This window comes from Equus asinus, chromosome 6 (assembly GCF_041296235.1).
Source record: "Equus asinus isolate D_3611 breed Donkey chromosome 6, EquAss-T2T_v2, whole genome shotgun sequence".
Classification (NCBI taxonomy): domain Eukaryota; kingdom Metazoa; phylum Chordata; class Mammalia; order Perissodactyla; family Equidae; genus Equus; species Equus asinus.
The window spans coordinates 43,202,576-43,216,265 of NC_091795.1; the positions used below are offsets into that span (position 1 = coordinate 43,202,576).

General features: G+C 50.8%; 1 protein-coding gene across 2 annotated transcripts in view; it reads left to right on the top strand.

Annotated features, from left to right (window-relative positions):
- The window catches only part of TGFA (transforming growth factor alpha), a 108,950-nt gene that overhangs the window by 26,820 nt on the left and 68,440 nt on the right, over window positions 1–13,690 (top strand). For both annotated transcript variants that reach the window (XM_014836690.3, XM_014836689.3), the window contains exon 2: window positions 12,058–12,111. In XM_014836690.3, the coding sequence (XP_014692176.1) occupies window positions 12,058–12,111 (54 nt within the window). The remainder of the gene's footprint in view (window positions 1–12,057; window positions 12,112–13,690) is intronic.

Below are 13,690 nucleotides of genomic sequence, written 5' to 3' on the forward strand. Positions count from 1 at the left end.
TTCCTCAGGTTTGTGTCTTCCTTTAAAATGCTTTTTAGTACCACTGAAAGGTACATGATGCTCTCGACCCCGCAACTGTGGGGACAGGTGTGCCTTCTTCCTTACTGGCTTGTCTCCAGTCAGCAAATGAGACTGTTGCCCCACGACAAAGTGCTCTTGGGGCACTCACTGAGCAGCTTTTCCACATGTGGCCAGAAGAACACACGCTGGCCAGAGGGAAATGCGTCAGAGGTCCTAAAATCGGGCAGTGGACCAAGAGACAGTCAAATCCATCACCACCCTGTCAGTTCCCTCTCTCTCGGGCTCCTGGGAGTCTCTTTGGAGACTCATGACCATAAAACACCAGAGCGGGTTTATTTGTGGCTTGTCAGTCTTGTTAACTTTATAGGTAGGATTGTATTGTGCAACCCGAATGCTTCAGGTTAGTATGGAGAGTCAGACAGATGAACATGAGGATAGAGGGAATTACTGAGAGGGGAAGCAAGGATCCAGTTAATGAGGGCAGGCACATCTCCACAGTCCCGCTGTGAGCTTCCCAGAGACCGTATGCAAGCCTCCGATGAGTGGCCGGGTCCGTTCATGTGACGGCCAGCTTGTTCCCTTTCCCCTGAGTTTTGGTGCCTCGGCCCATGGGCACTTGGAGGCTAAATGACCTGTGGTTGAAGGGACTCTCCCTGTTGGGGTCTAGAATTTCTCAACAGGGTACCCTATTAGCATCTTATGCAGGACAAAGTCCTGTGCATTGCAGTAATTTAGCATCTCTGCTCTCACCCTCTATACACCCACAGTGGCCCCGAGTCATTGTGACCATCAAAAACTACCTCCACAGGTTTGCAGATGACCCCTAGGAGCACCACCAAATGTGAACCTCTGGGCTAGGGGTGTCCTGGTCAGGGTCTCCCAGTGAAAGGAGGTCAGTCTGAGCATCTCCTGCCCACTCCTCATCCTGGCCCTTTTCAGCGGCTGGTATCTGCACTCATCACCCAGGCCTTTTCTCACCAGTCTCTCCTCTTCCTCCTCCTGCCACTCACTTCCAGGGCCCAAGGAAAAGAACGTAGACATTTTCCTAGCCTGCAGTGTGATGTGGGTTGAGAAATGTGGGGTTATGAGAACCTCGGGGTGTTTTCCCCTTAACTCTTGAATATCTGTAGTTCCAGGGATTTGTGTCCTGTGTTTGAACCCTGCTTCTCAATCAGTGACCCTTATCTAGTCAAATGAGTTCTCTTAAGGGGTGTTCTGGGGCCTGTCCCAGGAACACAGGACACAGTGGAAGACTGACAGTGGTGATCAGCCTTGTGCAATGCTGTTGCCTCTGTCCACCCTGCAGGCTGGTGCTGCATTGATCTGAAGTTCTGCCAGGTCACACGGATATTTATCTTGGCCCAAACTCCAAGCCTCGCAATTTGTTGTCTGCAGGCTGGTTCCAAGGGTGTCCTGAGCAGAGCGGTGGGAAGGGACGAGTTTGTCATCACCAAGCTATTCACATGGAGGAAATGGGGCAGAGTTCAAGGATTGCTTATTTTTTACCTCCTCCCCACTCATAGCCTACTTTCAAGCCCCTCGCTGTGAGTGGCGTGTACCTGTGGCCTTGACAGAGCTGAGGGATGGGCCTGGTTTGTCAGCGCTGTCGAGAGGCTAACTCTGCTGGTCTGAGGTCCACACGAGCAGAGCCACTTCTGACTTGGGACCCAAAGGAAGGCAATTCTGGGGCCACCACAAGGCCAGGGGAAACTGAGATGGGGCCGGTGGGCCTCCACAGAACGGGGGCTGGCTTATAACATCCCAGTGGACTTCCCCAGAACTGGCATGATTCCTGGATTTCCTGGCAGCCAGGTCTCTGCTTAGTTGGATCACAGTGCTGAGGGGCTGGGCCCTGCAGCTAGAGCTGTCACGTCTGCCACTTTATCCCAGCCTTGTCTCTAGCCCACTCCCCTACCCCTTCTTGCCTCTGGGACTCTGGGAAAGTCGAGCATAGCTCTTCTCACAGACACCTCGATGCCTCAAATCAGTGTCACTCAGCTGGAACGAGGTTTCGGAGCGCCTCAGCTTGGCGCAGCTTCTTGCGACTTCAGAGCTCAGCTCTGGTAGAGCCTGTTGGTGATTCAGCAGCTGGGGAACTCCAGCTGGCCGGGAGGGCTCGGTGATACTCGCCTTCCTGCTGTGCAATCCCTGGATAGGGGCCCTCAGCCAGCCAGCGCAGGAGCAGGCCCCGTGGAAGAGGAAGTGTGACTAGTCCCCAGCCTATGCTCCAGGTCTTTGATAAGACTTTAACTCTGCCCGAGAGGTAACTGCTTCCTCCTAACAAAAAAGGGTGTGTTGTAAATCTGTGTGGATGGGAGTGGGCACAGGGCCTTCCTCGCTCAGAGGAGATGCTCAGTGCATCCTGGTTAACTGATTGTTTGATATTTTGCGCCTGTGTACTATTTGCTATCTCATAGGAAGGGGTCCTCTCAGACCACCAGATCGGTGGGCAGCCTTGTTCTGTAAGGCTTTGAAGTGGGTGGGGAGGGTGGAGAGGAAGATATCTGTGTAGCAGTGTGAGGCATTGCATCATGCCTGCCAGTCCTCAGAAGCAAAGGTCTCTCATGTCACCTCCTTTTACAGCTGGGTTGCTTCCCTGATGCCTGTGCCTGTGGTGTCAGTCCCGGGCATTTATGAAGACCTCAACTCTAAAGAGCTCAGAGCATCTTGCAAATATTCTCATTTGCCCCTTGAAGTGGGGAAAGAAAGACAGTCATCAGTTGTCCTAAATCAGAGATGGTAGAAGTGAGGTCTGGGGTAGGATGGGGAGACCAGCCCATGGGGGTGACTGGAGTGGACTCTTCACCTGGCCTGGGTGCTGACGGTTGTCAGGAGGTGAAAGGAGAGAGCATCGCCTGCTAGAGTGGTCGGCGGGCATTGTGGAGGACTGGGGGTCCAGCTGCCTCCTCCTGGGGGTTCCTGTTTTCTTATAAAGATTTCTGGAAAAGCTGACAAAATGAGTTAAGGATATAAAAATAAAACGTTTCAGGGGTCATCTCAGTGGGTAACCAAACAGCCCCGGATCAAGCTGGCATGCTGGTCCAGCAGGCCTAGTCCAGGTTCAGGAGAAGGATGGCCCTTCCCCTCCTCTGCCGTGGTCTTCTCCATATTCTAGTGAGGCTAGTTAACATCATTATTGAATTGGAAGACGCATTTCAACTCCCCACTCGCCTGAATGACGGTGCAGCCAGATGTTTATAATGGAGTTCAGTGTGACGGTTTCTAAGAACTGGAAGGGTTATTTCTCATAGGACGAGTGCGTGCAGGCATGGTGAGAGAAGGGACTTCCAGGCCTTTGCAGTCTCTGTAGCACCTAGACTGGTGTCTCCCACATCGTGCGTGCTCCGTGTTCACTGAATGAATGCCAGGTTTCGAGTGTTCTTTGTCTCCAGTGAAGTCAGAGTAAGAGCCAGGACTTAGAGCTGTAGCCGTGGGAGCCTAGGATGGACGTGAGGAAGGAATTCCCGAGGATCGGCTGCTCCTCTCGTTGCCCACCTGCACACTCTCAGTTCTCACCCCTCTAGTGCTGTTTTCAAGCTGGTGACCTCTTAGAGAAATTCAGCTCAACATACTCAGCATGAAAACCCTAACCAGATGCGAAGCATTGCGCCAGGTGTGAGGGTCCAGATGAGTAAGGCCTGGTTCCTGACCGCAGTAGAGGCGGGGGGCAGACAAGACTTGAAAACTTCTTAACTACAAGGCAGAATCAAATATGGACTGCTCTGGGGAAGAAATGATTCTTTCTGGCATTTGAGCGAGGCTTTAAGAGCCAAATTTGATTCCCATGGGTAGAGAAAGGGGCCCACCGACTCGAGAGATCAGCATAATATTAATGGTCACTCTCAATAAGCGTAGCTGCCGTTTGTTGCATATTTACTAAGTGGCACTCAGTATACCACATGCTCCTCACGTGTCCCCTCATTTCATCTTTACAGCAACCCTGAGCAAGAGATGGTTATCTTTATCTCTTTTTACAGTGAAGGAAACCGAGACTCAGACAACTAAGCAAAGGTCACACAGCTGCAATGACTTGACTCAGGACCCGAGTGGCATGAGCCCAAGGCACCGAGCTGAGTGGCTGAGTGAGGGCAGGTTGCATGCGGGGAAAGAGGGACAGTGCCGGGCAGCTGGAGTCAGAGTGCCTGACGGGAGTGGGTGGGAGGAGCCAGATGGAAATGGTGTTTGCGACCAGGTTCTGCCCCTAACTCTCTGCCCAGGACTTCAGACTGGGTTCTGTGAGTGGGGGAGCCCATGGAGAGTTTAGAGGAAAGGAGGGCTGTGGTCCAGCAAGTGCTTCAAGAAGCTCACCCTGGCAGCTGGAGCAAAGGTGAAAAAGCTGTTGGCAGGAAAACTAGTTAGGCAACTATTGTGATAGCCCAGGAGGGGTTTGAGGCCTGAAGGGAGGCACTGGCAGTAGGGATGCAGGGGATGGATAAGATGGACAGCGTGGAGGCGGGACTGTGGGAGGGCTTGGCTTGGATACAGGGTAAAGGGGAGGGAAGGGTGGGCGATGGCTGGCGGTTCTTCAGCCCCACCTACAGCTGGGGAGGAGGAGGTGGAACCAGTCAGGGGATGAGATAAGTTTATTTTTAAAAATATGTGGTTTGAGGTACAGGCCTCTGGAGAGTGGTCAGGGTTCCATGGTGCTTGGGGTGTGGAAGCAGAAGAAGCGCCTGTGGGAACGTGACGGGTGTGTGGTGCCTTTGGCAGCCCTCACTCATCTGCCTTTGCTGTGCTATGAAAGATTCCATTCTTCTCTGACTTTTATACTCCATTTCTTTTCACTTAATCCTTGCAGTATTCATGGGAGGAGGTGTATCTCCATTTATGGATGAGGACAGTGAGGCTCAGCAAGGTTAGATAACATAGCCAAGGTCTCACAGGTAAGGAGAGGCAGAGCTCGGATTTGAATCCAGGCCTGATAGCAAGGCTCGTTTGTGCTCTGCCATGATAGACCCTGAGTCAGAATTAGAGAATGGGAGAGAGTTGCAGTGTAGGCACCCATCTCTTCATTTCTTCCACCTCTCTGATCCTAAAGGTTCATTCTGAATGCTTTGGTTTTTCCCATCCACAGATATATTGAGGTGGATGTGAAGAACACCCATGAGCGTTCAGGTCACACTGGCTTGTTTTTCATGACGTCATAATCATGAGGTATTGCCTTAGCCTCATCAAGTTGGACTTTGCTGCTTATGGCCACCCCAGAGGTCATTAGGAAGGTCAGCTGAGGGTGCTGAGTTCAGTGACCCAAGTGCACTCCCTCATGGATGGTGAGCTTGGAGTATATTATCAAGCCAGTAAAAGTGTCTTGAGAATGTAGAAATGAAAAGTGTCCATCTGGATTTAGGATCTCTCCCATCTTCTGATATTTGATGTAAGTGCCATGCTAGATTGAAAGACAAAGTTGTCATAAACCGAACACAGTCATTGAGACAAATACATGCAGCCTTCATTTTGCCTGATCCATGTTCAAGGCAGGGATCCACTTATAAAATATTGGAATGAGGCCAGTGTGCCTTGATGGCATACTGTGTGCCAGATGGTTAAGGAAGATGAACAGCCCTGTATCTTCACAGATGCTTGCAATTTAGAGACTGGGCAGATCTTCTGGCCCAACCCCGTCATTTAAAGATGAAGGACCCAAGATCAAGAGAGGTGCAGTGACTTGCTAAAGATGACACCTTTCATAGGTGACACTAGTCTCTGGGCTCCCCATTAGCCTGCACTCCCCATATCACAGGACATATCTTGCTTATATCCAGGAGAGAAGAGGAGGAGGCCTTTTCTTTTTTTTTTTTGAAAGATTGGCCCTGAGCTAACATCTGTTGCCAATCTTTTTTTTCTTCTTCTTCCCAAAGCCCCCATTACATGGTTGTACATTCTAGTTGTAGGTCCTTCTGGCTCTGCTACATGGGACACCACCTCAGCATGGCTCGATGAGCGGTGCTAGATCCACAAGCCCAGGATCCAAACCAGGGAAACCCTGGGCCACCAAAGCAGATTGTACAAACTTAACCACTCGGCCATGGGGCTGGCCCCAGGAGGTCTTTTCTAACATGTCTGTGTTCTTTGGCTGTACTTCACAGGGTAACCAGAAGCGAAGTGGGGCCAATGGACCCTGTAGCATGAGCTTGCAACATCTGACACTTAGAAGCTGGGTGACCTTGGGCAAGTTACTTAATCTCCTGTACCTCCACTTTCTTTCCTCTAAAATGGGAGCATAGTAGTCCCTGCTTCCTAGGACTTGCTTTGAGTATTGAATGAGATGATGCTGGGCACATGGTACGTGTTCAAGCAAATGTTGTTGCTGTTATTATTAATAACACCATCAGCCACAATAATCTGTGACTGAACAATGTGAAGAGAGAGCTCTGGAGACCAATCAGGCTCTAGTGGTCTTCCCTCCAGCACCCCACCCCTGGCATAGAAATGTCTTCCTGGCTAACTTGTCCCATGTCACAGCTGTGTTTAGGCACAGGGTCGGGACCTCACTTGCGTGGGTTTGTAACTAAAAGCCGGCCCCTCCCTGCACAGTCGGTCTCTTTGCTCTGTGCCTCAGGACCTGCCACCTGAAACACAACACTAACCTTTTCAAATAATTTCTTGATAAGACTCTCTCCTTAGGTAGCAGAGTCCAACCTGGGTTTTGAAAGCAGTGTTCCAGATGCTGGGATGGTGGAAGAAAGAGCCCTCTGTCCCATGAGCCCGGCTGGCCACGGTGATTCATTCCCGTGTCACATATTTCTAAACTCTCCTTGCCATCCTCAGAGTTTTCCTAATCCCGTCTGGCCAGTTCCTCCACAAATTTCCCTGCAGCTTTGCCTGACATCCTCTGAATCGAGCGTCACTGAAGTCTCTGTAAGCAGGGACAAATGTGAACTTTCACCTCTTGGAGAGAAACCATGGCCTCCTGGAGGGCCGGCCTCCCTGCACTGGGCAATGGGGGGTGCCGTGTGGCTGCTTTCTGCCATGGCATGTATGGATATTCCTGCGGGGGGCAGGTTCCTGGTGCCACCAGCTTCCCTCCTTGCCCCTACCTACAGTGTGGTCCCTTTTTCTTTCTTCCTAATCAGTTGTTACCCTGAAGCCAGCATCTCACCTGGCTATCAAAACCTTTTGCTTTTAAAAATACGTACTGATAAAGTCATGCAATATTGCAATTTTTGCTGTGTAGTCAAAATCCTGCCATGTTTGCAGATAAAATTTAAATCTCAGGATATAATTCATAAGGGAAGAGGCCTTAGAACCTGTACCCAGCAGGCCCTGGGTTCTGTGTGACCCATTTACACATATTTTTGTGCCCACAAGGATGCCCATGGATGTCCCTTGTGCACCTCATGATTCTCACCCTCTAGGTACCACTCACCACTTCCTGAGCTCCTGATTCTGTCCCTCATGACACCCAGCCCCAAGCATGGTAGAAGAGGAAGGGGGGATCCTGGCTGCCCCCGGAGCAGCCACAGTCCCTGTCCCTCTCTGGCCTGACTCCTGCCCCTCCCACCTGCATTACTTTACCTATAGGACCTTGCTCACCACCTCCTCTAAATCCAGGACATCCTTCATCCGAAAGGTTCTGCTGCCCCCTCCCTCTCTCCTCCCCACATCTCTCTTGACACCAGAACTTCACCTTTGCCCCTTCCCTCTGGGAGCCTGGTTTAGAGGGTCGAAAAATGGATGAGATGGGGAGCTCCTGATTTTTTAGGGGGAACAACTGATCCGAACAGCGGAGTGAGCAAATACTGGCTGTCACAGATGCCAGAGAGCACACGGTCAACTCCGCTGGGATGACCGGGGGGGCCTGAGGATGCTTCTCCCAGGTCCAAACACTAGAGCTGAGTGTCCACAAAGAAGGCAGTCACCAGGCTGATAGGTGGGAGAGGATGGAGGGTGTCCATGTTGAAGGCACAGCCTGGGACCCAATCCCACGTGTGAACGAGGAGCTGCACTGAGGGGCTGGAGGTGGGGGGGTGCCCTGCTCTATGGCCCAGGGCAGATGGGTGCCTGGCACCTTGCAACAGCGTTTCCCATTGGCACACCAGTGGACGGGGGGTCATGATGGCTCCCTTCTGTGAACTCATGAGATAGATAGGTAGTCTCTCTTCGGACATTCTTTCTGATGGAAACTTTCATCTGCCTGCCAAACAGCTGAATTATAAGCACTGCAACCCTTGTCCTTCCTGAGGGCAGGCCTGGGTTCCCACTCCATCGCGGGGGCAGGGGCTGGGGGCCGGGGTCAGCCGTTCATAAGGCTTTTCTTCCATTGTGTGTGGTTTTCCCCTCACCGCCACCCTTTTTCTTTTCTTTTTTCCTTTTGAAGTCCACAATCCAGGGATTCCCCTCTTTGGATCTATTTAAACAGAAACGGGATGCTGGCAGGAGCAGCCTAAAAGGGATTCCTGCCCCAGCAGGAGGCTGGCTGGGTGGCCCTGTGGCAGCTGAGGTCCAGCTTTGAAACTCAGGCGAGAGGAACCTATGGCTGCGGCCAGCACACCTCCGTCTGCACGGTGTCTTGTCTCCCTGGAGCCAGTGTGTGTGGCGGCTGTCCCTGCGGCTGTGCTGTCCCCACACAGGTGCTCCAGGGGAGGATTTCCTGTGTTTCCGATGAGTCTCAGAGCCTGCCAAGGCCACGTGTTTCTGGAAGGCATTCATACAGCCAGCTTTTCCAAGACAGCCATGGGCTGGCAGCCTGGGCACCTGGGCTCACACAGATCGGCCATCTGGGAGTCTGGACGTTCACCCCGTACCCTCAGCAGACCTTGCTCAGAGTGGGGAGAGTTGGAGGCAGTGGGAAGGTCAGCGCCTCTGCTAGGCCTGCTGAGTCTGTTGTTCAGACTTGTTTGGGGGTTGTAACTGGTGAAGACACACCTACTGGTGTTTCACGACAGGCTGTGGGCAGAAGGACTGTTGCGTGGTGTGGTAGTTAAACCCTGTCTTGGTCATAGGAGTTGGGCAGACTTGAGCCTGAATTTGGCTGCAAGAGATCGGGCAGGTTTCTTAACCTCTCTAAGTCTCGATTTCCTCGCCTGTAAAACCAGGTGTTTCCACAGGCTGGCCCAGAAGGCAGGGAGACTGGAAAGTGCCTGTATCATGGGTTCTCATGAGGACTAAATAACGTAAGACACGTAAAACCCTAGTGCTGGGCCCGGGACTGGTACATGCCCAATAAGTGGTATCCCACCTGCTGAGAAGTGAAAGAGGCCTGACCCCTGACCTTTTGGTCTGGAACCCTCTGGGGAGCTCACCACGTCTGAAGGGAAAGCAGACACCTCACCACTCACCCCAGGGCCTCAACTGAAGTTGTGCCTGAGTCAAGATTGCAGAGAGGAGCCCAGGGCCTTAAGACGTGTTTCCCATGGGAATGTGAAGATTAAGGAAAGAACTGTTCTTCTGGTCTTGCTCAAATTATGAATAAAAACCTAGTGTCTTTCATCTACGGAATATGGTGGTTCTGCAAATTCTAATTGGTTCCCATAACACCTTTGTGGGTTTGGCAGTTGAAAGCTTACAGATGAGGAACACAGGGGACGAAGTAACTTGCCCCAAGGCTGGGAGAGCGGCCCCTCTGCACGCCCTGGAGAGTTGGTGATGAGCTCTGCTCTGTCCCGGCTGCAGTTGATCAGTATTTGTGTTCTTGTCTTAGTTTTGCTTAAGCAGAGGTCGACATGGAGCCCAGGAACTGTACGGACCATGCTTTCGCTGACTGACAGGATATGGGGCCGAGGAAGGAGGTGGGAAGATAATTCACTCGTTCAGGGACAGTTTGTGACAAGCCAGTGGCGCTTCTTCTCCAGAGGCATTTGAAACATCCCTGAGTGGTTCTTCATGGGACCACAGGTTCCTGGCTGACTTTGGCCCAGAGTGGTTTGTGGCAGTGCCAGCAAAGTCAGATTGCGACGAGTCCTCAGCTCACACTGTGGAACCACTAAGACTTTTCCTGGCTTTGGCAGCAATGCCTCACTTAGCACTTGGTGTGTGGATTACAGACTCAGCCTTTTAGATACGTCCAGGGGAACTCAAGAGCTGTGCTTCCAGAATTCATGACTGTTGGGCAGCAAGAAACAGTCACATGGGGAGGACATGTGTGATTTTATTAATTTTCTCTCCTCGGCCCTCAACTCCAGCCCAAATATCTGATTCAGGACTCTGTCGCAGCATTTGGGAAATCACGCCATGCCTCCTGTAAAAGGAAGCAGGTGGAAGTGTTGGTGATCTTTCTCATTCCAAAGGCCTAAGGGAAAGTCATGAGCATGGTTGCTTTATCTGTTCCAAAATATGTTTCTTCCCTGAGAGTCAAGGGCTTCTGTGTCTACACCCTGAGTGAAAGGGGAGAGGAGCCCCTGACACTGACCTGCACAGCAGGGGTTTGCACTGGTCCTGGGTGACGGAGGGGTAACAGCATAGAGCTCTGCTTGTTTTCTGTGCTGACTCGATCCATCTGCCTTCTAGGCTAACCCATAGGTGGCCCAGCCTCTTTGTATGGTCACCATGGCATCTTTTTGCATTTCAGTTTTAGGAAGTCATTCTAATTTAGTTCATGCTGATTGCATAACTCCTAAGAGGTTCCTTCTTCGTTGGAATTTTGCTGCTGTTTCCAGAAACCTCCGGTACTGTGCTGTGAGGGCACATGAGGTCATCTGCTGGCAGGGGAGGCTTCAGGGGCCATGAGACCTGTGTAGTTGCACAGAGTCTTATGCTCAGATGGACACCAAGCTTGGGGTTTAATACCATGCAGTTGTGGTCTTGAAATTCTTAATAGTTTTATCTCTGAGTTTATATCTTATACATGAAGTCCATTGGGCCAATGGACTGTGCACTGTGCCTTGGCTCTCGTGGTCCTGCCTACCACCACCTCCCTGCCTCTCCTGGGTGGGTTCTTTACCCCTGGAAGGGCCTGGATACAAGAACGGTTGGGAGTAGGTGCATGCACCCCTTGGCATCTCAGGGTAGGGCACGGTGGCAGCTGTCCCATCCCCGACTGGCAGTTCCGTGGCATGTTCAGAGAGTGACTAGACAGGGCCAGCCTCTCCCCAACCCCTGATCCCAGTACCTAGTGCATCCTGGCACAGAGGTGGTAATACCCTTGGGGGTCACCTGTCCACCTTGGGTCGGAGCAGCTGGTCCCTGGGATGAAAAAATACCTGACTGGATTTCCCTGCCCCTAGCTGGGTCATGGCATGTGGTCCAGCTCTCGGCTGGAGGGGAACTTGGCAGTTGGTGGGTCACGTGTGCACTTGCTCACTGTCCCTGGGGCCCCCATGCACCTGTAAGGAGCTGTGCTCACCTTGAAATTATCCTCATATCCAAAAAGGAGCAGGGACATAAATAGCAAATAACACCATGACATGCCCAACAACGTGAAGGTACTTAATGCCTCACAACTATACACTTAGAAATGGTTAAAATAGGAGGAGCCAGCCCTGATGGCCCAGTGGTTAAAGTTTGGCTTTCACCACCCCTTCAGAGGCCCAGGTTCAGTTCCTGGCGTGGAACCACACCACTTGTCTGTCAGTAGCCATGCTGTGGCAGCAGCTCACACAGAAGAACTAGAAGGACCTACAACTGGAAGATACAACTATGCACTGGGGCTTTGGGGAGGGGGAAAAAAGAGGAAAATTGGCAACAGATGTTAGCTCAGGGAAAATCTTTCCCAGCAAAAATAAATAAATAAAATTATGCTCTTAAAAAAAATGGTTAAAATAAGTCAACTCTATGTTCTGTACATTTTACCACCAAAAAAAATGTTGTAAGGTGTTTAAAAAAAACAAGAAACACCATGACAGGTGGAGGGACAGACTGTAGAAAGAAGGATAAAGCTTTATGTTTTAGTAACTCTCATACGCTCAGTTTTCCTGCCTTTTGAACAAGGGGTCCAGCATTTTCATTTTGCACTGAGCCCCCAAATTGTGTAGCCAGGCCTGCCTGTTGGCCACTTTGTAAAACTACCCAGTCTTTACCTCTCGAGATGCCCTTCCCTCGGATCCTGAAAGTCATTTGCTGAGCAGACTCTTACCTTTTCTCTCTTCTTCCCCCTCACAGGTGTTTTGTCGGCTGTGTGCCAGGCCCTGGAGAACACCACGTCCGCCCTGAGTGGTGAGTGTCGCCCCCTCGGTGTGGGATGGCATGTGGAGGATGGGAAGGGAGCAGACTCTGCCTAGTTTGGGGAGCCTGAGCTCAAAGCTTCCTCCCTAGGCACATGCCTGCTGAGCTCACGCACTGCTGTCCCCTGAGCCACCTCTGCCCTTTGTCCCAGGGGCCAAGGTCACGCTCCTGGGAAGTCTTGATCACAAGCCAGAGGAAGGCTGTTCCCCGCCCATGTAGGACTCACTGGCTCCCGTCTCTCTGTTCAGACTATCAGTGTGGGCAAGGCTGCTGGAAAGCAGAGCCCGCAGGACCCACAGTTGGAACTGTCCCCATTTTTTTAGCTCACGTAATAATCCATCTAAAGAAGAACCCACATTCCTGAACCGTCTTATCTGCTTCTGCCTGGTGATCTTTGTTTCGTTATTTTCTGGTTTATCTTTTGACATTAGTAGTGATATTTTCATTTCATTTTAAAGATCCTAGATCAACAGATGGAAATTTGGGAAAAGGTAGGAGGCAAACCCCCCAAGGTCAGAGTCCTACAGAAACATCCACTGTTACATTTGTGCATTGCTTTTAGCCTTTGTCCGTGTGCACTAATATTTTTATACAATTAGTCATGGTGAGGAAACTGTTTTGATTCCTGCTTTTTAAACTCAAGGTTTGAAGTTTTGCATTTTTCCATGTTGCTGGAATGTCTCAAAATTTATCTTTTTAAAATGTCATGATATTCCATTAAAATGGATGTGTCTAATTTAATTAAGCATTCCCCATTGGATATTTCTGTTGCCTCCTGTTTAATTATGACGCTACGTCTTCATGCCTAGAAGCTTTTTCCTTCTTTTGGATCCTTTCATTAGGATATATCTCCAGGAGCAAGAATAAATATATTATGACCCTTGGTATGAATTGCCAAATCACTTTCTAAGTGAATTGAGGTGATTTTTAAGCCAGCGATGCATGAGTGTGCCAGTTTCACTCTTCCCTCATTGACATGGAATATGCTCCCATCTGTTACTGCAGTGGCCCCCTGCTCTATCTCCCCAGTTATTTCAGGGAGGTCCTGGGAAGGGAGTGGATGTTTTCTATGTATTTATAAATTCTCTAATCAACCACACAGTGTCCCTGGTACTTTGCTCTTTTCCTCTTGCAGACATTTCCCTCCAAACACCGGAGGTGATGCTGCCACTCCCACTGGGTACCCTTCTGCGGCCCCACAGTCTCCCCTTAGAGCTGTCATCCTTGATGTACTTGAACCCTTAAGGTGTCCAAGCCACTTGGTGGTCCATGATGACATAAAAGAAAGTGACTCTCTTCCTCTGTGTCGCGCTTTGTTGGGGCCGGGGAAAGAAGGGTGTGTCCATCCCAAAGCAGTGTTTGTAGGGTCCAGGGTCTACCGGGGTTTCCACGAAGCAATTCTTTCACTTTTTAATTACCTCCCACATCACAGAGGGCTCAGATGTGAACATATGGGGAGCGGGATAGCTTAGTGACTCCCCCACGCTGTTCTCAAAATGGACCCCCTTCCTAAGAGCCATTTACCCCCAAGTGCATCCTCATCCCCTCCTGGTCCTCACTGTAGAACCTG